The sequence below is a fragment of the Histomonas meleagridis genome (genome assembly GCF_020186115.1).
Source record: "Histomonas meleagridis strain 2922-C6/04-10x chromosome Unknown contig_14, whole genome shotgun sequence".
Taxonomy (NCBI): domain Eukaryota; phylum Parabasalia; order Tritrichomonadida; family Dientamoebidae; genus Histomonas; species Histomonas meleagridis.
In genome coordinates this window covers 24,012-47,234 of record NW_027150770.1, presented here as the reverse complement: position 1 = coordinate 47,234, position 23,223 = coordinate 24,012, and the positions used below count along the sequence as shown (strand labels likewise).

The window sequence follows — 23,223 nt, the reverse complement described above, 5'->3', positions numbered from 1 at the left end:
GAATACTTTCCAATTCAAAAAATAGAAAAACCTTCCTCATATAATGAAAGACTTATTATATCACATTTAGATGATATTATGAATGAATTTTTTGAACTTAATGAGACAGCACAAACACTTCCACAACAGAAATATATTTCTCCTTTTTATTTAATTGGAATCAATACAATATTTATTATATTGATAATTCTTTGTTGCATAGGAGCAAATCTTTTTTCTGTAAAAAAAATTCATATATCAATGGAAAATAAAGTTCCTTATAATTTTTTGCTTATTGTAACTGCTTTTGCTATTTTAGCATCGCTATTTTTATTTCTTGTGTTATTTATAAATGAACCAGTTTTAAAATATTTAACAGTTGGCATCTCTGGATTTTGCATTTTTCTAGAAATTATTATGATATTTATATCTTTTCGTAGTAAGAAAATTACGATGAATAATATGAAAGAAAAATGGATTAATGCCAAACTGCCATCAAAAGAAATCGAAAAAACGCTTGAATGTTGTGGTTTTGAAGATCCATATGATAAAAACATGACACATTTATGCGGTTCACCACATTTTTATCATGTAACATGTATAACCAAAATAGAGCAAACAGTAAACACTCTAACCAGTCACAAAGGGATTGCGGGAATATTTATCTTAATTCTCAATATTCTTCATTTTGGATATATTATGTATGTGATCACAATATAATAATTAAAAAATAAATTGTTATACAATATAATAATTAAAAAAAATTAATAGTTCTACAACACAACAATTAAAACAAATATTTCGACATGTTCAGCAAAAAATTCTCAACAAAATTTAATTAATAAAATAAACACATTTACTCTTGTGCATTCACAACCGATATGAATTGCGAGAACGGCAAAAACAAGAAATAATTTCCATATCTAACTTGAAACGTAGCGATATTAATAATTCCCGGCCTCATGACGAGTAACTGGAAGTCGAATTCCATTGATTGACCCGAATCGATTTTTTCGCATGTGAATTCTTCCTTACCGATCCAAATCGCATTTGTGCTTCCAGTTTCTTGAAAGTCGACGTGTGACACGGAAATATCCTTAATCACATTCTTCGTCATGTTTAATACTTTCAGCTTAATATTAACAGTTTCATATCCGACATCTTTAAGCTCAACGAAATCGGGCGAAATGATTTGGAATCGAAATGGATACGATAAAAAGATATCGTTTGGAATCGTATATTGCGAATTGAAATCGCAATTTTCTTTTGTGTATGTAAGTGAACCAGATGATTTCATATCATTGATAAAATACTCATCTTGATTATTACAGTCGCATTTATCTGTGTTATGTTCAAATAGAAAACTACGAAATGTATTCGATGTGATGTAATTGTCAGTTTCTAACATTAATGTATAACATTTGTCCTTAATATGTACTTTATGTAAATGAATTGGATCTTCTCTTGTTTGGACATCGACAAAATAAAGTAAATCAAAGGTATTTCGTGGATCTAATAAAATTACATTTTTCATATCTTCGGATTTTTTGCAATTTATATGAAATAATTGTGAATATGATCTCCACTGAAAGCCACTATTCGCTATATAAAACCATACAAGATGGATTTCAATATCTTTGTCAGCACCATATACATAACCGCTAACTTCTATCGTATCGTCGGTATCGGTTTGTGGTGTGACCATATTAACAATTGACAAACTTTGTTTGTACGTTTGACCGTTATTAAAATACAAATTTTTTGGTGCGTCATGTACAGCTATAATTGATTTTAAGGGACTTTTTCCTTTACATTTTATACTAAACAAAAACGGCCTAATTTCATTTTGCTTCATTTCCTTTGGGAAATCTTCAATATCAACTTCTATTAAAGATTGACCTTCAAAAGATTGAAATTCCATTTTCGGGAATTGCGTTGTAACATGTAATAAGTCCCAAAGAGAAAATGAGATTTTATCAATGGAAAACTTCATTTGTTTTGTAACAACGAAAGAACATAAAACAGTAATTTCATAAACATTTTCTTCTATTTTTAAATTGACCTCAGAAGTTTTATTCCAATTAACAATTTCTTCATCCAAAGTTTCCATTATTAATTTCATTTTCGATAAATAATATGGCGCAGTACCAAAGTTCCGATGTAACTTTAATTGTAAATAAACAGGTTCGCCGCATGCGACTTTATTAATTTTGGAGACATTATGAATCCATTTCTTAGTGAATGAAATTTCTCTTTTTGTTTTATTCCAAAACTCAAAGATCGGTTTAAACTTAATGGAATCGAATCCAAATGATTCAGGTGAACCATATTCGAATAAAGAAGTCGAAGAAACGCTCATTATCGGAAGAGATATTTTGGAAACAAATGTACTATCTGAATTAGGCAAATTAAAAGCCTTAAAAAAATCCATAAAATTCTTTTGTTGATTTTCTTTTGCATCATAAACAAATAAATTCAAATATATTAATGACGCAAAAGATGCGCAATTACATAATATTAAATACTCGGCAACATTTTTTAATGTTTTGATAACAATTTGTTTCCATGAAACACTTTGGTAAGTTGAAGGCTCTTTTAAATTTTCGATTTTCCCAATACCACAAACAAATATTTTCTTATGTTTCATGTCATTTTCACATATTAAATAATGTATATATGATGAACATCGTAACGCATGTCCATAAAATTTGGCTCTCCCATAAAGTATTGATGATCGATATAAATAAAAAGCTGCTTTTTTCTTTTGTTCTTTTGTTAAGAATAAACCAGCAATTCTTTCATAACAAACAGCTTTTATAGCATCGCTTATCTTTAATGTTAATAATGTGCATAAGAACTTTTCTAATATTGTCACATTTTTGAATGTTAAAAATTGAAATGCTTTAAAAAATAAACATAACGCCGTATCCATATCGTTGTCTTTAATGTACATAGTTATTAAATCACATATTAAATGCTCAAACTTCGGATTTAGAAATATTTCATTAACTGGAAAATTACTGATCAGAAGGTGAACGTTAAGCAGCAAAACGGTTTTTTCTGCGAAAAAGTTCGGAATGCCCAAAAGTTTACGGACGATTTCAGATGCTTCATAATAATGGCCAACATTTATATATGAAAATGCTAATTGTAATTGTAATAAATTTATGTTGTGTTGGTGAATTCCTTTCCTAGACTTTTTAAATAAGTTTTGTATAAAAGTGCTTTTTTTAACTTCTAATAAAATCGTTTCGCCTAATTTGGTAATAAATTTTTGTAATGTGTTTGGAACCTTCTCATTAACAATAGGTAGAATACATTTGTTTTGAAGAAAATCAATTAATTCATCTGACAAATAAAACTTTTCTTTCCCTTCGTTTTGGTATAATTTCGAAAATATTGAAAAGAATTGTTCTGATAATTGAGTGCTTCCTTCCAAATTACATGTAAATGTTTGATCGCCAGTGGTGAAAACAATGGAATTTTCTGTAAATGCCACATGATAAGTTGTTGTAATTGAGTCCAAATCATAATGTAATAAATCATTAAAATGTTGGGTTTGAATTTGTGAAATATATTCATGCGCATCTGTTGTGGAGGAAAAGATAAGGTAATGACATGGGTTGTCGTAAAGTTGAAATGGTGGATTTAAGCTCCCGAAAAATAAATAGAAAATAGAACGAAACCAAAGAGTGGAATGAAGCATACTTTCGATTCCATATGGGTTTCCTTTCGTTGTGAGAAATTGTTCAGGAAAACTTTTGGTACGAAATAATTCGTCAGATTTTTCAAGAATTGTTTGAATTTGGGATTCAACGGGTATAATAGTTTCATTATCAATAATTCTATTTAAGTTAAGATATTTAAAATTAATTTTAAGCTGATGAATTGATTTTGATGCACATGCAAAAAAATATATTAAGCTGAATTTCCATTTGGATAACTTCTTTTCTATATCTGGGTCAACGTAAATTGCAATGACTGGTGCGAATTCGTAAAAAAAAAATTTTTGGTTCTTCATCGAACCCAGATGTCTCTGTAGAACGTTAAAAGATCATGTAAACTCAAACACAAAAAGTAGCAACCACCCACTTTTTGAATACAAAGAATGATATCATGTCACATGATTAATCATGAAACCGTTTAAATATTGCTACTTAACGTTTTCTATAGGACAGAACATTGTTTACAATTTCAATCGATTTAGCCTCCAAAATTGATAAAAACCGTTTACAAAAACAATGGAAGAGAAACCAAAAAAAAATTATGGTTATGCTATCGCGATTGTTTGCATGCTTATTTTTGGAACTTGTACATCGGTTTTAATGAAAGTCATGCTTACAATAGAATCACCAGGGTTTAAAGGCATAAAACATAATTTTGATAAGCCATTTATGCAATCATTTTTAATGTTCTTTGGAATGGCTTTTTCTTATTTCATAGCTAAAGTTTGGGATCCAGAAAAGAAAGGTAAGAAATTATCTGCATCATGGTCACAAAGAGTCATTATAGCAATTCCAGCAGCATTTGATTTATTTGCTTCCACTCTCATGACATTTGGTTTAATTTACATTAACGTTTCAATCTTCCAAATGCTTCGTGGATCAATGGTTATCTTTTCAGCAATCATTTCCATTCTTTTCTTAAAGAGGAAAATTCCAGCCTACAGATGGTTCAGTATTTGCATTACCATTGTTGCTCTTGTAATGATTGGAGTTGCCGGAATGTATGTTCCATCTGTTAGCTCGAGTAGCGAAACAAGTGAAGCACCCGAATATTCTGCCACACAAAAACTTCTTGGTGCAGTTTTAGTTGTTCTGTCCCAACTTGTTCAAGCTGCTCAAATTGTCACAGAAGAATATGTACTTCAAGATGTCAACATGCCTGCTCTTGAGATTGTTGGATGGGAAGGAATCTGGGGCCTTGTTCTTATGATCATTGTTGGTTTTCCATTTGCTTTTATTGTTCCAGGAAATGATCCATCACCACTTGGAACATCACTTGAGAACTTCATAGACTCATTCATCCAGCTCTTCTCATCTGGAAAAGTTATCTTAGTATGTCTCTTCTTTGTTTTGGCTGTTCTCTTCTATAATATGTTTGGAATGCTCGTCACTTCACATTCATCGGCGGTTAACCGCACAATTCTGGAAGCTGCACGTACATTGTTCATATGGATTGTTACATTAATTTGTGCTTATGCAGGAGCCGGATTCGGTGAGCTGTGGGTAAATTGGTCCTTCTTAGAACTTGGAGGATTCTTTTTATTAGTGTTGGCTACGTTCATTTATAATGATGTGTTCAAATTGCCTTGTTTTAATTATGAAAAGAAGGATGACGAGGCAATCCTTAATGGTGCGTTAGGGCAAGAATAAATCATATGACTGGTCACAACTTTTGTTTTCATTAGAAATGTTAAATTTAAATTCCATAAAATATTTTGGTTTTTCTTTGATAATCATTTATTAAAATTACATAATGTAAAAATATTTTCCATCTTGTTTTATAATATATTTCCTGTTAACAAAAGTGATACAACAAGTCAACATCCTTCCCATTGGTGCTTCTCATATAGGAAAAATGAGTTTGCTTTTTTTGGCTAGTAATGACACACGCATAACAGAGAGGGAACGAGTACCAAGTTGTATTGATGGAAACATTCAGTGACTCAAAAGAAAATTTTTATTTCGTTCTGGGAATGTGGATCTCCCGATGAGCATTATCCTATAGGACATTTACAAGCACAGTACGATGCAGCAGATTTGGTAAGAAACTGACTGTTTTCTTCTACTTATCTACTGAAGTAGAAGAAAACTCTACTTATCTAATGATGTTAATTCATTGAAATATACTGCTGATACATTTACACCGTTGGTCAATATTGCCACCATCCTAATGGAAAATATGTATCACATGTGCTTATCGGACTCCAAGCAGATAAGAAGATCCCCAGAGAAAGGCCGAATAACCTTGATATTCAAGATGACATGCAAAAGTGTGGTGGTGTTGGAGCTAAATCTTTTTCTGTTTTTACATCAGATGGACAAGAAATAAGAGATTTCCTCATCGATTCATATTTCAATGCAGCTAAATTCAAAAAATAAGATCAGTTGTTAATTAAATTCACTATAATTTTATTTTCCTACAAAACAAATTATTTATTTTTTTGATTATTAACATATTCAATGTACTCTTCGGCGGTTCCAAAAGGATTTTCGAGCTGCCAGTCAATCAGTTTCTCGATTAAAGGCTTTAATTCCTTCCCTGGTTTTATTCCATGTAAATTTGCTAATTCAACGCCATTCATTAGTGGCTTCATTTCCCAAACGTCTTCTAGACGTTGCTCCTTTATAAATGGGTCCACAACATTTATATAGAAATTATAAATATCATCATCAAATACAACCAAACTGGAAAACTTCCAAAGTTCTCCAATGTGTCGAATCCACCTACCAACATTGAGTCTTGTTAAATTCTTTTCAAGTTTTACAAGTTCATATGCACCTGTCAATATTGATTCAACATCATATGCAACTTTTACAGGCATTTTCAAATTGCGCGCGATAGCATATTCTATGGCATTTATCTTTTTGTGATTGCGCTCTGGGTCTGATACTTTAGGATTAGAGAGAATAGGAGAGTAAATCGCTGATAGGGAAAGCACTAAAAAACGGTCATTTCCGGGGTGCCTTGACACAACGGTTTGGACTCTTTTCAGGGCTTCGTTTGGATCAAGTGACCACTCATCTAAACGGTCGAAAACAGGCGAAAAGAGACCTGATTCAACAAGATAAATAAGTGTATCAAGTGGTGCAATACCATCAAAGGCCTTGATTAACTCAGTTGCAATACGCTCCCTTGTAATTTTACGTTTGAAGTCACCATGTATTTTTTGTGCTGCTGGAATTATTGATTCATGAAGTTTGAACCCAAAACGAGAAGCAAAGCGAAAAGCACGAAGAACTCTTAAAGGATCATCTTTAAAACTTTCTATTGGGTCGAGTGGTGTATTTATGATTCCGTTTTTTAGATCTTCAATACCATTTGTAAAATCTTCAACTTTTTTTGTATTTATATTAAAAAATAAAGCATTCATTCTGAAGTCTCTTCTTTTCGCATCTTCCATTGGCGTTCCTTGTTTAATTGATGGTATTCGAGAATCTTGAGTGTAAGAATCTGATCTGAGCCCACAAAAATCAATCCAAAAATCCGGGAAAATACATACGCGAGCTGTTTCCAAATGTTTAGATTGATCAGGATTTGCTTCAATTACTACAATTTTAATATTATCGTTTTTAATTTTGTATTTGAGATTTTCTGCGAATGCTAGTCCAGTGGTGTTTTCAACAGCAATATCTATATCATCAGACTCTTTACCAAGTAATTTATCTCTCACCCATCCACCTGCAGCTCTTGCAACAACAGGTGGATTAAAATCATTACAACGTGAGTACACCATTTCAAATACTTCTTTTTCTGTTTGTGTTAAGAGATTGCCATTTTCAAGCAATTCTATATTTTTTTCGATTTCCATTTTAGCCAAACAAAGTCCCTCAAATCATCAAAAGTGACGTATTTTAAATTGCCAAAACTCCAAAAAATCCAAAATGAGCAAAAAAATACCAACAGTTCTTGTTATTGCCAACCCAGGAGAAAATTGGTACCAACTTTGTGCAGACTACACTGATGTTTTTACTGTTGAACAAGCATGTTGGGAAGATATTTCATTAACTTCATATCCGAATAATGCAGTTGTCAATCTTGGGATTGCAAGATTCCCAAATTCCGAAAACCAAAAAAGAAGAAGAACTATCACTCCTGATTTGATTTTAATTCGAATGTTTTGTAGATACATCGGTGTCCTTGGAACCAAACCTGATTATAGAAATGTTTTATATGGTTTCATGCATGCCAATATTCCTATGATCAATGCTTTTTCGTCAATTGTATGTGATCTTGATCGTCCATTAATGATTGGCTGTCTCAAATCCATTGAAAAAAGGCTTGGTTCCGACAACTTCCCTGTCATCCCACAATATTATTATTCTGAGCCACGTGAAATGTTTATTACTCCATCCATTCCATATGTTCTCAAAGTCTCATATTCGCATGCAGGTTATGGCAAAACGCGTATTAACAACAGTAGTGAGCTTGATGACGTCAAAAGTATTCTTCATCTTCATCATGATTATGCAATGGCCGAACCGTTTATCACATCAGCATATGAAGTCCGAATTGTTTTTATTGCTCCAGACTATTATAGGGCGCATAAACGTACTGCAATGGAATGGAAAGTTAATTATGGAATGTCAAATGAACGCGAAGACATTGACATGACGCCGAAGTATAAAATGTGGATTGACGAAATACGTAAAGCATTTCCCGACATGGAAACGTTTTGCATCGATTCAATTGTAGCCGAAGATGGAAAAGAATATATTTTAGAAGTTAATGGCTCTGCGCATGGACTTGCGCCAGAACATAACGAAGAAGAACTTATCAAAATGCGCGAACTCGTAATGAGTAAGTTGAACGTGTTAAAGGAAGAAGAAGGAAAAGAACATAAAGCAACGCTTGAAAGTGACAAAGACCTCGAAATATTGAATTTAAAGAACAGAGAAACATATTTAGAGTCATTGCTACAAAGACTCAAACAAACGCCAGCTCAAGCGCCTGTTGAAAGGAAAGGAAACACTGATAACGATGGAACCTCTGGGATTGTATTATATTTTATAGCTATAATACTTGTGGTAGTTGCCGTGGTTCAGTTCTTCTTATTAAGAAGACATAAATGATAACTATTGATCCAAACCGAAATAAAAAGAGTTAATTAAAATTGTTTAGAAATACTTTAAATTTTAAACGTATGTTGAAAGGATTTACTGAATCGAAGTAATTCAGCTTTGCCCTCTCGTGGACCGTTATAATCCTTTCAATTTTCATAGGCGATAAAAGATTGAGGCGTATTTTTGCCCGTACTGTCAATTAATTGACAGCGTATGTGAAAAAAACCGAAATGTTGGGCCTAAGTGAAACATTAAATGTCTGAAGAAGAACTTGGGCAGGTGATTAAATCCTGTATCCAATGTGGTAATAATATTTCAAAACGTGCGTTATATCGGCTTTCTTCTGCAATTCGAAGTTATTCACAGAATGCTCCAAATATTTTGATATCATCAATAAAAACAAATATTTGTGATTTTGATTCACCAACTGTTCCAACGAGAATTTTAGCTGCAATGTCTTATGAATTAAGTGGTATTGAAAGTAGTTACTTTCTTCCAATAATTCATTCGATAGTTAAAATGGCAATGTCTCAATCGTCCTCTGTTATAGCCCCAATCCATAATGCTATTTTTCTTCTACCAGCTGGTGCATTATCTAAAGAAAAAGCCCACGAAATAGCGATACATATTCTTGATCTTCTCCAACAATTCATTATCCAAAATGAGCCTTTCCAAGTTCTTGCCACCGCACTTTCACAATTCATGAAGAAATGGGCCGAAATTCTTCCAAATCCAGAAATCTTTTGTTCGTCCATTTTTTCAATTCTTACCAACATAGAATCATTTACATATTCAACATTATCGCTCTTATGCCAAGCATTAACATATTTACTTCTTGCACTTGTCGGCTTAGATACTTCTTTAAAAGAATTAATTGACGAAATAATCGATAAAAAACCAACAGTTTTAGACAAATGTACATTCATTTCCAATATTAGTTTTATTGAATTTGTTCAACAAACATTACCCACATCAGCCAAACTTCAACTGATTGCATCTGTAATTTTTTCATTACCTGATGTCAAAATCAGTGAAATAGCAAATCGATTTACATTACTTTCAAGTACAATAAAACAACCACCAACAGATGACATTGGTCGTGCATGTTTTTATACTATGTTATCAGCAGTATTAAAAGCGACAGCAAAACAAATTACACCAAAAGCATTAAATATGTGTTGTAATGCATTGTTTTCATCACCAGAAGTAAATGATACAGCAAATCGTCGAGCAATGCGATATTGTATTGTAATGTTATTACAATGTGCATCACATATTCAAAACCCATCAAAGTTTTATGAGATGTTATTTTCAAGAATATTATCATTACCAAAGACATCATTTTTAAGACAAGATTCATTACCATTAATTATACCATGTATGCAAATATCGAACATAACAAAAACTTTTTTTCAAGAAATTATTGATATGATTGAAACACATCAAAACTTAGCGCTTCGATGTTTATCTGAGTTATATGAAAAGTTTCAAATTCCACAAGAATATTCGAATTTATTATTTAGTAAATTAAAGTTAATGTCACAACAAAACAGAACTATAGTATTAAATTCTATTGCGAAAACTAATAAAAGTGCAATAAAATTATTAATAGAACATTTAACATCATTTACAAATATTGAAGAAGAAGAAAAGTTAACATTGTTATTATTACTTGCTTCAGTTGAAGCTAAAATGACTTTAAGTCCATTTGTTTCATCACAACTTTTACGTAACGCTATACATTCATTTGATTTTCAAGTTCGACTTTCAGCTTTAAGACTTTTATGTGGTCAACATAACTTTGATAAAGAATTAATAAGTATATTACATGAAACAATTCCAAGAGTTTTCTTATATTTCGATATACAATATCAAAAAGAACTTGAAAGATGTTTAGAATTAGTTATCCCACGTTTAAAACCTGAACAATGTACAACTTTTTTAAATGATTTAATGGATCAAATATTACCAATTTTAAAATTATCTCAATGTGATAATAAGAAATCATATATATTAAATGTAATAAAAATTATTTGGAGACATAAACCAATACAATTATTTTCGAAAGAACTTTTACAACAATTAATATTAAAATTATTCGAAAGTAATTATATCCTTCGAGATTTAATATTTCGATCATTAATATTAATAAATAAAATGATAAATAATAAAACACAACCAAATATATTCACATTAACATTTAATAAAGATAATGCATTTATAAAGGAATTAATCGATAAATATAAAGGAAGTACACGTTTTAGAGAAACTGATAGTGCTGCACGATTAATAGCACTTGTACATTTAACTCGTAATGATCAATCATTTGAAGAAATAATTAATAATATGTGGTTAGAATTTTGTAATGATCAAAATCAAATTGTTTCACATTTTCCTTTATCAGTAATATTACATATATTACAAAGCACTAATAAGATCCCAATTAGTATATCATTTTTAACTAATAAAATGTTTCCAAAATTATGTAAATTAATTCGTGAATCATTAGATTATATCGGAGTGACAGTTAATATCGAATCAATGCCAATTCATTCAATAAAAGGTGAAATTGTTGAATCACAAACACATACATTAGCTATTAAATATTGGTTAGTCGTACGACAATCATTAAATATAATTTCATGTATAATAAATCGATGTTTTGAAGATATATCAAAAGAAGTAATTAAAGAAACAGGTGATACATTATTAAACTTTTTAGTTGAATCTTGTAATTATTCATCTGTTTATTATGCACATTTAACTTTTCAAGCTTTATGTGCAAGATGTTTCACAAGAGAAAATTGTTCAAATTTCCCATATCAATGGACAATATCATTACTTGAAGCATCTGGAAATTTTACTAAATTAGAGCATAGAATTTCTGGTGGATTTATTCAAGCTGCTATGGCTTTAATACATTCAGAACCTATGAATTTATTTGGCTCTCAACGTTCTATATATCATTTAATGGTACAACATTGTTTTACTACTTTGGATAATCCATGTTCTGTTAATGATATAATTTCGGCATTGTTATTAACTGAATCTATAGCTACTGACTTAACGACACAAAGTAATTTCGAACCATACGCAGTTAAATTAATAATGTCAGTGTTATTTGTAAATTGTCAACCAATGTCATTCGAACTTAAAACGACTGCTAATCATTGTTTAACTACTTTGTTATTAAGACATTGGGGTCATAAAGAAGAGCCTAAAGAATATAAATGCATTTTAAACACTGACTTCTTTAAATCAGTTGAAGGCGCTTATGATTTCTTCCTTGAACATTTACTTGAACAAGATCAAGTTACATATATAATCTTACAAATAATTCAAATAATGAAACCTTTCCCAAACATCGAATTATTCGAAAGAATTTCCGATTTATGTTCTTGTAAATCTTCAAGATTAAGAAGAGCTGCATCGAGAGCTTTATTAGTTGTAATCGATCCATTAAAAGCAGAAGAATTTGTATCAAAAAGAATTCATAAAATTATTAATATAAAAAATGATACGAATACTATAGATGGAATATTATTACAAATTCAACAATTATCACGAAAATTTCCAAACGTTGTAAAGAATTTATATCCAGAAGTTTATGAAATGTGCTCAACATTAATTAAAAATCATATAACAGATTATATACAAATTTATATATATGTATCGTTAGCTAGCGAATTTGATTGTTTGGATATAATGTATCCGATTTTAATAAAAATATTCCAAGAAAGAAATCGAATTAAACATTTGCCATTTGGTTATCAATTAATTCGAACATCTTTTTCAATATTAAATGAAGAACAAATTATAAATTTATTGGAATCAAATGAATTAACTTTTAAATTACATTATTTACTTTCCAGAGCTAAAATGAAAATGATAAAATCGGATAAAATTAAATCGGTTTTATTGGACTTATTACTTAATGATAAAAATAATCAAATTTTCGATATTTTATGTCCAATTATTACTAAAGAATTCCAACCAAATGAACTACAAAAAAGACGTTTCATAGCACTTCTATATGAAACTAAAGAAGATGCAAAGTTAACAAGTCTCTTGAATTTGATTCCAATCTTTTTGTCTGATGTTAAAATCGTTATGCATCGATTTTCAAAGTTTTCCACTTTTGATTACAAACCAATTCAAAACATTTTGTTCGGTTTATCAAAACTGACACTCGTATTTCATGAACAAATGTATTCAAAGGTTATTAATGATATTCCTTGGAAAATTACTTTAAGGATTTTAAGTGATGAAAACCCACAAATTAGAGAACCTTGTTGTAAGGCTTTGTCTTATCATTTTTGTTATAACGAAAATCAAAGAATTGAATTATGCGAATATGACTTGATAAATTTAATATATAAAAGAATAGCAAATTATCCAAACGTTATAAACTCGGTCTTAAATGATATGAAGAAAAATAAGGAATGCGAAAAAGAACTGAAATATAAAAACGAAGTGTCGCCTTTCTTGTTCCCGCCATCGTTCCATATTAAATGCATTAAAAACGCAATTGACTCTTTAAAGAAATAGAAATTTTGTATTTTATCAATAAAATATAAAGTATACAGAATTAATTTTGCTTTTTTTTTTTTTTTAGTGTTGAAGCGTTTTTTGATATCAAAATATTAAATTTGAATCCAATTTCGAAATTCAAATTTTACATTGTTTGAATCATTTATGCGTAATCATGTGTCTCGTTCGCATTTTACTTAAAAAACCATTTACAGATAACGTGTTATCAAAGAGATTAGGGACAAAGTCAGATTGTAAATAAGGTCTTCAAGAAATTTTGGTTGGATTACGAAAAAGTGCTGCACTCAAAACTGGAAAAATGCGGTTAAAAATGGGATCTTATAATATTATAGACAACAATTCTTAAGATTTTACCATGATGGTAGAACCAAAAGTTAAACAAGCAAGGGTTGTTATGGTTGGAGATTCTGCTGTCGGAAAAACTTCAATATTAAATCAACTTGTAGATCATACTTTTAACCAATTTGAACAAAGTACAATTGGTTCAAATTACCAAATATTTGTCGAAGACATAGGTGATATAAAAGTAGAAATGCAAATTTGGGATACATCTGGTCAAGAAAAATTTAGATCTCTTGGTCCAATTTATTACAGAAATGCAATTGCATCAGTTGCAGTATACGACCAAACAATACCAACATCATATCAACACTTAGAAAGTTGGGTTCGCGAAGTAATTGAAGTTGCAGGTCCATCAACAATTATTGCTATTGCAGCAAATAAATGCGATCTTACAGGAAAAGAACAGATATCATTCGAGGAAGCAAAAAGTTGGGCAAAATCAAGAGGATTTATTATCGAACAAACATCTGCTTTAAATGGAACAGGAATTTACAAATTGTTTTCAAGGTTAGCAGCCTCAATTGTAAACGTAAATCAGGAGCAAGAACTTGGAAAAGACATTAATAGAAAAATTAATACTGGTCAACAAAAAAAATGCGAATGTTAATTAATGATTATTAATAAATTAGAAATATTTTACATGAAATAATGTGAATTTGTCATGTTTTTGATTGTTGTTTTCTTTGTAATTAGAAACAAACAAAATTACCCTGGTATTCCTCCAATTGGTGGTATCGAAAAACGTTTAAACTATTCAAAAAAAATAGTAAACGGTATTATAAATAAGATGTCAAATTCATTGTTCAGAGGAAAACCCCACAATAATTATTCTAATTATACAAAAAGACAAAAGATATCGTTAATTTTGGATCAGATTTCAAGGGGAGTGCCCTCAATTTACAAAATCTCAGCTTCAACCGGAATTCCAGAATCAACATTAAGGAACTGGATAAGGTGTTTGATTAAAAACCCTGAATGGAGGCCATGGCAAACATGCCATGGACAAGGGCACAGAATCTTTACCAATACAGAACAGAAAGCAATCAAGGATTATATCATTGATTGTTTCCTGAAACCAGGGTATGTCTTTACCAACGATGATTTTATCGAAATTGTAATGAATGCTTATTTGACCAAGTATCAAGACGAAATTAACATCGATGAAAAAAAACAATTCATTACATCTCAACATTTTATCACTGACTTTAAGAAACGAAATCACATCTCATCAAGGTCCCTCCATGCGAAGCGAAGGCCAATAGTCTCACAAGATAGTATAAATACATTTGTCGAAAGAATCAGGCAACTTCTGTCAACTGTTGACCACGGAAGGATCATTAACTGTGACGAAACAAGTTGGAGAGCATTCCCAAATGGGATTCTTACATGGGCAGGAACTGGATCAGATTCGATCAATATCAATGTTATGTCATATGAAAAGGAATCCTTGACTGTCATAGCGAGCATTATAGCCGATGGTACCAAAATTCCTCTTTATTATATAGCCAAAGGCAAAACGCAGGCTTGTGAAGCATCCCAAATTGGGGATGTCTCACCTCACATGTCAGCTCATTCGGAAAACGGTAGGACAACCGCTGAAACATTCTCTGGATATCTCATCTTCCTTCGTCAGCATTTCAACGATGATGATGAAATTCATTTGATTTTGGATTCATACTAAGCTCATATTTGTGAAACAGTTCGAAATTTAGCAAATGAGCGCAAGATCAAATTATATTATATCCCTCCTGGGATGACTGATATGTTCCAGCCCTTGGATAAAAGGGCCTTTGGCTGCTTAAAGGCCACGGCAAAGTATCTATTTCGAAAACGTTACAACGAGGATCGAAATGTAAAACTTACAAAATCAATTGCAGCACAACATTTGATCTGGGCTTGGGAACATCTCCAGAGCCATGTTATCCAGGATTCTTGGTCATTATGCTTTCCAGATCAGTAAACACCTAAATCTTTAAAATATTTAAAAAATTGATAAATAAATTCATCATATAAATATCATAATAGCTTCTTATCATTAAGCACATGGACCCGACTTTACACAAAATCATGAAAACCAGTTTATATTTATCTTTTGAAGTTTTCTTCCTTTCCATTTGAAATGACATCTCCTTAACGGTCACCTATACCACCAATTGGAGGAATACCAGGGTATATTTCGTTACGGATAATTTGTTTACAAATTGTTCATCATTACAATTCCTGATACAGTCACTTCAATATATCAATCAGATGGAAGTGATTCAGTGAATGTATCACTTTGTGTCAGTGTGAATGTGCGTGTTGGCGGGAGACATTCGTCAAGTGTTGTTCCCTTAGTAATTTCCATATTTCCAAATGTTTCATTTTGATATGTTTCTATTGTCATAACTAATGTCGCATTGATATTAACAAATGCATCATTTGAAATTTCTGGTGAAATTTCTCCTTTAAAATGAATACATTGAAGTGATGTACAATTAAAAAATGCACATGAATTAATATATTGAACATTTTCATCAATAAAAATTCTTTCTAAATTATTACAACTTGCAAAAGAATAATTCATAATAGAAATGACTGATTTAGGAATTGTAAATGTTTTACTTTTCATATTAAGATAACTAATAATTTGTGTAATTTCTTTATTATATAAAACCCCATCATTTTCATAATTAGAATATCCAATATTTTCTTCTGAAACATTAATAAATTGAAGATTTGTACATTCTAAAAATGCATTCCCAATCGAAGTAACAGAACTTGGTATATAAATATTCACAAGGTTTGTACATCCTCTGAATGCATCTGAGCCAATATTTCGTACGCCTTCATCTAATGTTATCGTTTCAAGTCCTGTACATTTATAAAATACATTATCACCAATGCTATTACAACGAATTGTAATATTATTTAATGAAATAAATTCTGCAAATGCACCACCTCCAATTGAATCTATTAATTTATCTGGAAATTGGACATATTTTAATTTTGTACATGATGCAAATGCTCTACTATTTATATTTCCAACTGTTTCTCCAATTATTACTGTTGTTAATAAAGGCCATTCTCTGAATGCATCACTTTCAATCTCGCCAACATCAATAATTATAACATGTTCTGTATCATTCATATAATCTTTTGAATAATCATTGAAATCAGATATTGTGAGTGTTTTTGTCTCTTCGTTATATGATTGTTTTGTATTAACAAAAAAAATAATCATTAAAATCAAAAAAATTTTGAAATTTTGTTCATTTTTATCATAAATTAAATAACTTTTCAAAAAATATTTAATAAATTGAAAAATAATATTAAAAATGAATTTATATATTTTATATTTAAATGAAAAATATTTTCATCATGAAATGTGTTGGAAATAAAGTCAATAAAATGAATACTGAATGTCATTAATATATATATTTCATATTATTTCATCAATTTAATGGTTGCAATTGGAAGATATATTCTTGATTTTAACTCGAACAAAAAAATTCTATTCCTCCTATAAATGAACAAAATGCTCGTATTCAAATAGTTAGACAGATACCTTATTTTAGTACAAAATGGCATTGATATAAATTTAATGTTCTATAAAATTGAAAATGATTTTACACAAGGTGGTAATAAACCTAAATCATGAGGAACCATTCATCTGAAATCCGACACACAATGATTTAAGCAAGGCTATAAAAAATTAAATAACAAACGAACATAATTTAATAGAATTGTTGAACCACATTAAATAAAATGTAAAACAGGAAACACATTTGTTCATCTCTTGTTATTACTTTGCAGCATGTTTACTCATTTCTATTCGACTGTTCGAAGTACATATCCAATATTTGGTGGGAGTTCGTTGCTTGTCTTGGCGTCTTGTCGTCCCTAAACCTCAGGAACCTTCCGAACCTCAGTGATATTCCTGCGTTTTCCTGCCCGTGCACATCTCCGTAGCACGCCATTGCCTTCGGCGATATTGTCAAGTCTGCCGCGCCTATTTCCCATACGACCTCCGGCTTGTAGTATACGTCGGGGGTGTTCTTTCCGTATTGTACTTCTGGCGGCGGCTTCGTCACGACCATCTCCTTGAACTTCTCGGTGAAGTCCTTCAGGTCATCGTCGGAGAATCCCGTTCCGACTTCGCATATTGCCTGGAACTTCCCGATCTCCTCGTTCCATATTGCCACCAAGTAACACCCGATGAGTCCCGCGCGCTTTCCTTTGCCGTACGTACCGCCGATGACGACGACGTCGACGCAGTCGGAGATTTTGGACGTTTCTTCGGAAGTGCCGATTCCTTGGACGTAGTCCTTCTTAAGCTTCGCCCACAGCTGCGACCTTTTGCCAGGTTCATATGGGCCGGTGCGCGTTTTGATCATTAGCCCTTCGGTACGATTCTTGACGGCTTCGTTGAAGAAGTCGGCCATGTTATCTAAATCGGTGTTTAGATAATTCGCAAATTGTAACAGATGTTGTACTGGCTGAACGATTTCATGAAGGGTTTGCCGCCTTTCATCAAATGTTTTGGAGATTAAACTCTTTCCGTTACAGTACATACAATCGAATGTGAAACAGCATACGTGGATGGGTGATGGCTCATTAGTAGAATCGCCTTTACGCGCGCGATGCATTAATGTTTGGAATGGTAAAATGATATCTTTCTCGGTATCATACGCAACGATTTCACTGTCGAGGACAAAGTCTTCAGCGTTGACATTGTTCTGGAAAATTGGTATCAAATCTCCAAATTGTTCAGTGATGTCATTAGTGTTACGTGAGAAAATCCGAATTTTCCCATCCTTTGTCTTGTGTATTTGCGCTCTTTCGCCATCATATTTATATTCGCAAGTGATCAGATCAGTGCCAAGGCGCCTTCTGATCTCTTGCGTAGATTTCGCAGGCTTAGCAAGCATTGGCATAATTGGAATGCCAACTTGGCAGCCACACTTTTCTTCAAGTTGCGCAAAATCGTTTTCTAAAAGAAACTCTAATAGTTTGTCAAGTAAAGGCGAACTATGGAACACTTTCTTGAACTCTTTTCCGGCTGTGAGTAGGTCATCTTCTGTTGGGAACTTATCCATTTTCCCTAAATAATAATCACGAAGCAAAAATGCGCGTCCAATGGCAATGAGAAGTGTTGACGCTGCAAATCCAATGCTCAAAGAGCCGCCTAACGAGCGAATTATAAACTTAACTTCATCATCTTTGGTGGATGTAATGAGTTTGGCAACTTTCCCGATTTTGTTCCTTCGCGAATTGCTTCCTTGTGTTTGCGCTATCTCGAGAAATGACTTGTATACTCCTTGAATGGTAAGACGCTCCTCGGTTTTTCCAAACATAAGATCAATTCGTCCTTGCTTGGCTTTGGAGCTTTTGGCAATCTTGCTTAAGTCTCCTCCACTAGTGTAGTCTATCTTGATTTGATCTGTGGTTCGCCCTGTTGATGAGGCAAGGGCTTCAATAATGAGAGATTCCCCAATATCAAGTTTGACACCTTCCATCGTGGGCCGAAGTTCACCGATGCACATAAAAGAAAAAGGAATAACATCCTGTGGCGTTGTACATGAGATGGCAAGAATGTAATCCCTGACAATGTTGATAATGACATTTCGCTTTGTTTCGGCTTCGACCTTTAAGAACATAGAAACTATAAAGTTATAAGGTGTTGGTGTGCCTGGCTTCCATGTGATTAATTGTTGAACTTCGTCTGGAAGCTTATGAACTAAGGGTAGGACAGGAATTTTGGTTTGGACTTTGTCTATTTTTTTGGGTTGGGCCTTAAGTGACTTCGATTTCACTGGCATTTTTGTTTTCCCTCCATTCGTATGACCGTTTATCAAATGTAGCGCCAAATTTTTCAATAGTTTATTGACTACAAAGATGAGAAATACTAATTGCCAAGAAGAGGGATTCGGTATTTGCTAATTGTGGAATTATTTGTGCTCAACGCAGTTGCCGTCTTAAAATATGAAATGTAGTCAATGCATACATTTATAAATGAAAAATTGTGATATTTTTATTTGATATGATGTCTCTAAGTCTTTGGGCGTAACTCAAAAGTAACAACAAAGATGATTTTAATATACTTTGATAGATTTGAAAAAAAAGAAAATTTATCATTCAGCAACTTAGTGATGAATTCATTAGCAAAAATGTTTTAAGTTGAAGCTTTTAACATCAGTAAATATGGTTGAAAGAATGGAAAGCCACTCTTAGAGTTGATAAAGTAAATTTTTTTAGAATAAAAATAACTTTTTGCTTGAAAATTTTTCAATGTTTATTTGGTCAAATAATATTTTTGATGCTGTTTTTTGATGTGCTGATTATTTTTTATGAAGCGAACTGCTTTAAACTTCCTTGCAACATTGCCAAATACGCAAGAAGAAAAAACATTACACGATCAAAGTCAAACAACAAGTAATGAGTCACCAGCGATTAAATGTTTGAATAATGGTATCGAAGAATTAAAAAAAGAACTAACATTAATGGATCAAAAACTTGAAGAAGCTAAAAAGAAAAGAGAATTAGAAAAGGAAACAGAAGAAGCACAAGTTGACATGATAAGAAAACTGAGTGAAAAAAACAATCAATATAAAGAATTTAAATTAATGATCTCTTCAAAAATAGCTGAATTACAAGGACAATATGAAAGTGGCACAGCACAATTTTCAATTGCTTCTACTAAGTTTAATGATGTTAAACAAAAAATTAAAGAATATGAAACTGAATTAGAAAAATTACAAACAAATTTTTGTCAAGTTGAAAATAAGAAATCAAAACTTACAACAAAATTAGAATCTCTTAAAAATCAAAAGGAAGAATTAAGTAATGAATATGAATCACTTAAACAAACAAAAGAAAAACTTGAAAATGATAATAACAATTTAGCAAATTCATTTCAAAACTTAACAAATGAATTAGAAAATAAGGAAAAAATGTTTAATGACTTAAAATATGAAATGGAAGAATATGAGAAAAAAATTCGATCTATTAATGCAATGAATGAAATTCTTGAAAATGATATTCAACAAAATCAAAACAAATTAGAAAAGAAACAAAATGAAGTTGAATTAATGAAAGAACAAATAAATAATTTAACAAATGAAATGAATGAAATTGATAAAGAAATAGAAAAATCATTAAATGATCAAAAACAAGCACAAGAAATCCAAAGAAGAGATACAAATGAACTTAATCTTTTACAAGAAGAATTAAACCAATTAAAAGAGAAACTTAAAGAAGAAAAAGAAAAAGAACAAAATTTAAAAGATGAATTACAATTTGGTCAAAACAATTTAGAAGCTGAAAAACAAAAAGAAATTTCATTACAACAACAATTAAATAATCTTAAAGAAGAAAATGAAAAAATTTCAAATGAAAATAAAGAACTTCAAACTCAAATAACAGAAAAAGAAAACAATTTAAATGAACTTAATAAACAACTTCAAATATTAAAACAACAATTACATGAAGAAAAATTAACAACGCAAACAATACAAAATCAAATCGAAATGGAAACTTCAAAACAAATGGATCAACTAAAGTCAAAGAAAGAAATATTAGCGGAACTTAAAAAACAAAAAGAAATTCTCGAAAGACAACTTGAAGAAGAAGCAAAAGTTTTAAATGCACAAGAAGAAAAATGTCAATCAATTCAAAAAGGTTTAAAATTGTCTTCGAAAAAAGAATATCATATTACGGAAAAACCTAAAAAGAAACAAACATCAAAACCAAATCCTCAAATTCAATCGCTTTCATCTGCTCTTTTTGATGAACAATTGTTTGCTTATCATTGAAATTTTCAGATTTGAATATGTTCACATAAAAAATTGAATACTTTGTTTACGCCAAGAAAAAAAAAATTAAAATGCAATCTTCAAACCAAATCAATAAAATCAGATTAACAGACAACGCGAAATCAATATGTGTTTCGACCCAAAATGGATTTATTGCATATTCAACAAATCCATTAAAAATACGATTTCAATGTAATTTTGAAAACACACATTTTGGAAATGCTGTAACAATCTCAGACTCAAACGTTGTTGTCTGTACCGGAGTATCATTAAGCACTAAATCAGATTCATTTAATGATTGTACATTTGGAGTTTTTGATGCAAATTTAGGAAGACAAATATTTTTAGTCTGTTCACAAGAACAAATCAAAAATGTGTTTATGACGTCGAACATGTTTGGCTATTCAACAAAATCAGAAGTACGAATTTATTCATTTGCACCACCAGTATTACAACATCAATTCCATACGTCACAAAATGAATTAGCTCCATGTGACTTCGTCGAAGATACCAATGGGTTTACTATGGGTTTTGTTGGTCGTGAGCCCGGATTTTTAAGAATTGTACAGATAAATAAAAACGATCGACAAGACATTACTGTACCTGCGCATTCACATCCATTGTCAATTATAAAAGTAAATTCAAGTCGAAAAAACATTGCAACAGCTTCAAATAATGGGACTTTAATTCAGGTTTTCGACACCAAATCCGGTGAATTAATTGGGAAATTTAGAAGAGGAACACTTTCGGCAGAAATTACATGTATTGACTTTTCACCGAATTCGACGTATTTGGCTGTTGCTTCATCAAAGGGGACAATTCATTTGTTTTCTCTTTTAAATATGAGCGGACCTTCAAATACACCACGCGCAATTATGAAATTTTCATTTCCTGAATTAGGGAATTCGCCATTTTGTTTTATGAGTTCTGATACCATTTGCACAGCACTTAAAAATGGCACAATTCATATGTTGAAGATTGATGAAGAAAACAAATCAATTTCAATTGTATCATCAGAATCATTTGTTGATTTATCAAATGGAAACGCAAAGAATTAATTTGCAGAAATTTTATTTTAATTTTTTTTTTTTTTTTAATACAAATTTTGTAACTTAATTATTAAGTAAAAACTTTATTTGTTTCCTATCGTTTCATTTCGTGACAGCGGGAAAAGAGCATTCAAAATCATTGGGCATGAAATGGCATTAAAAAGAGCGCGAGATTTGTTAACAAAAATCGTAACTTCATTTTTTCGATGTCTGGTCGTGGTAAAGGTGGTAAAGGTCTCGGTAAGGGAGGTGCCAAGCGCCACAGGAAGGTGATGCGCGAGAACATCCAAGGCATCACAAAGCCGGCAATCAGAAGATTAGCGCGTCGAGGCGGCGTCAAACGTATCAGTGGCGATATTTATGAAGAAATCCGTGGAGTTCTTCGTCATTTCCTTGAAAATGTTATCAGGGATTCAGTCACATATACAGAGCATGCAAGAAGGAAGACAGTCACAGCAATGGACGTCGTCTATGCTCTTAAGCGCCAAGGAAGAACACTCTATGGTTTCTAGAATAATAAATTTGCTTTCATGTTTGATTGTTTTCTATCATCACGCTCTCAAAACTGACGGAATTGTGTTCGCAACGATCGTTTTTAGGGCGGTATTGTCACATCACATATCGTTGAAATAGGGTTTACATGGATCGCAACGCAGCAACAAAACTTGTGGCGCTGATATCGAATGTGGAGGACTCCGTGGCGTCAGTGCTCGAACAGTTCCA

General features: G+C 31.6%; 8 protein-coding genes across 8 annotated transcripts; 5 read left to right on the top strand and 3 right to left on the bottom strand.

Annotated features, from left to right (window-relative positions):
* Window positions 1–835: 835 nt before the first annotated feature.
* Window positions 836–1,684, bottom strand: GO595_001366 (uncharacterized protein; the record flags this gene model as incomplete). The annotated part of the gene is made up of 1 exon (XM_067914156.1): window positions 836–1,684. One exon carries the CDS (start codon window positions 1,682–1,684, stop codon window positions 836–838), a length of 849 nt encoding a protein of 282 aa, XP_067778358.1.
* A 2,689-nt stretch (window positions 1,685–4,373) lies between these two features.
* On the top strand, window positions 4,374–5,354 carry GO595_001365 (Integral membrane protein; the record flags this gene model as incomplete). Its single annotated transcript, XM_067914155.1, has 1 exon — window positions 4,374–5,354. The coding sequence occupies one exon, from the start codon at window positions 4,374–4,376 to the stop codon at window positions 5,352–5,354; it is 981 nt and encodes a 326-aa protein (XP_067778357.1).
* A 779-nt stretch (window positions 5,355–6,133) lies between these two features.
* Window positions 6,134–7,513, bottom strand: GO595_001364 (polyA polymerase family protein; the record flags this gene model as incomplete). The annotated part of the gene is made up of 1 exon (XM_067914154.1): window positions 6,134–7,513. The coding sequence occupies one exon, from the start codon at window positions 7,511–7,513 to the stop codon at window positions 6,134–6,136; it is 1,380 nt and encodes a 459-aa protein (XP_067778356.1).
* A 73-nt stretch (window positions 7,514–7,586) lies between these two features.
* GO595_001363 (Synapsin, ATP binding domain containing protein) lies at window positions 7,587–8,774 on the top strand (the record flags this gene model as incomplete). Its single annotated transcript, XM_067914153.1, has 1 exon — window positions 7,587–8,774. The coding sequence occupies one exon, from the start codon at window positions 7,587–7,589 to the stop codon at window positions 8,772–8,774; it is 1,188 nt and encodes a 395-aa protein (XP_067778355.1).
* A 4,897-nt stretch (window positions 8,775–13,671) lies between these two features.
* On the top strand, window positions 13,672–14,265 carry GO595_001362 (small GTP-binding protein; the record flags this gene model as incomplete). The annotated part of the gene is made up of 1 exon (XM_067914152.1): window positions 13,672–14,265. The coding sequence occupies one exon, from the start codon at window positions 13,672–13,674 to the stop codon at window positions 14,263–14,265; it is 594 nt and encodes a 197-aa protein (XP_067778354.1).
* A 510-nt stretch (window positions 14,266–14,775) lies between these two features.
* Window positions 14,776–15,339, top strand: GO595_001361 (DDE superfamily endonuclease containing protein; the record flags this gene model as incomplete). Its single annotated transcript, XM_067914151.1, has 1 exon — window positions 14,776–15,339. One exon carries the CDS (start codon window positions 14,776–14,778, stop codon window positions 15,337–15,339), a length of 564 nt encoding a protein of 187 aa, XP_067778353.1.
* A 2,119-nt stretch (window positions 15,340–17,458) lies between these two features.
* On the bottom strand, window positions 17,459–19,459 carry GO595_001360 (ATP-dependent DNA ligase; the record flags this gene model as incomplete). Its single annotated transcript, XM_067914150.1, has 1 exon — window positions 17,459–19,459. One exon carries the CDS (start codon window positions 19,457–19,459, stop codon window positions 17,459–17,461), a length of 2,001 nt encoding a protein of 666 aa, XP_067778352.1.
* A 3,247-nt stretch (window positions 19,460–22,706) lies between these two features.
* GO595_001359 (histone H4-3) lies at window positions 22,707–23,012 on the top strand (the record flags this gene model as incomplete). Its single annotated transcript, XM_067914149.1, has 1 exon — window positions 22,707–23,012. The coding sequence occupies one exon, from the start codon at window positions 22,707–22,709 to the stop codon at window positions 23,010–23,012; it is 306 nt and encodes a 101-aa protein (XP_067778351.1).
* Window positions 23,013–23,223: the final 211 nt, after the last annotated feature.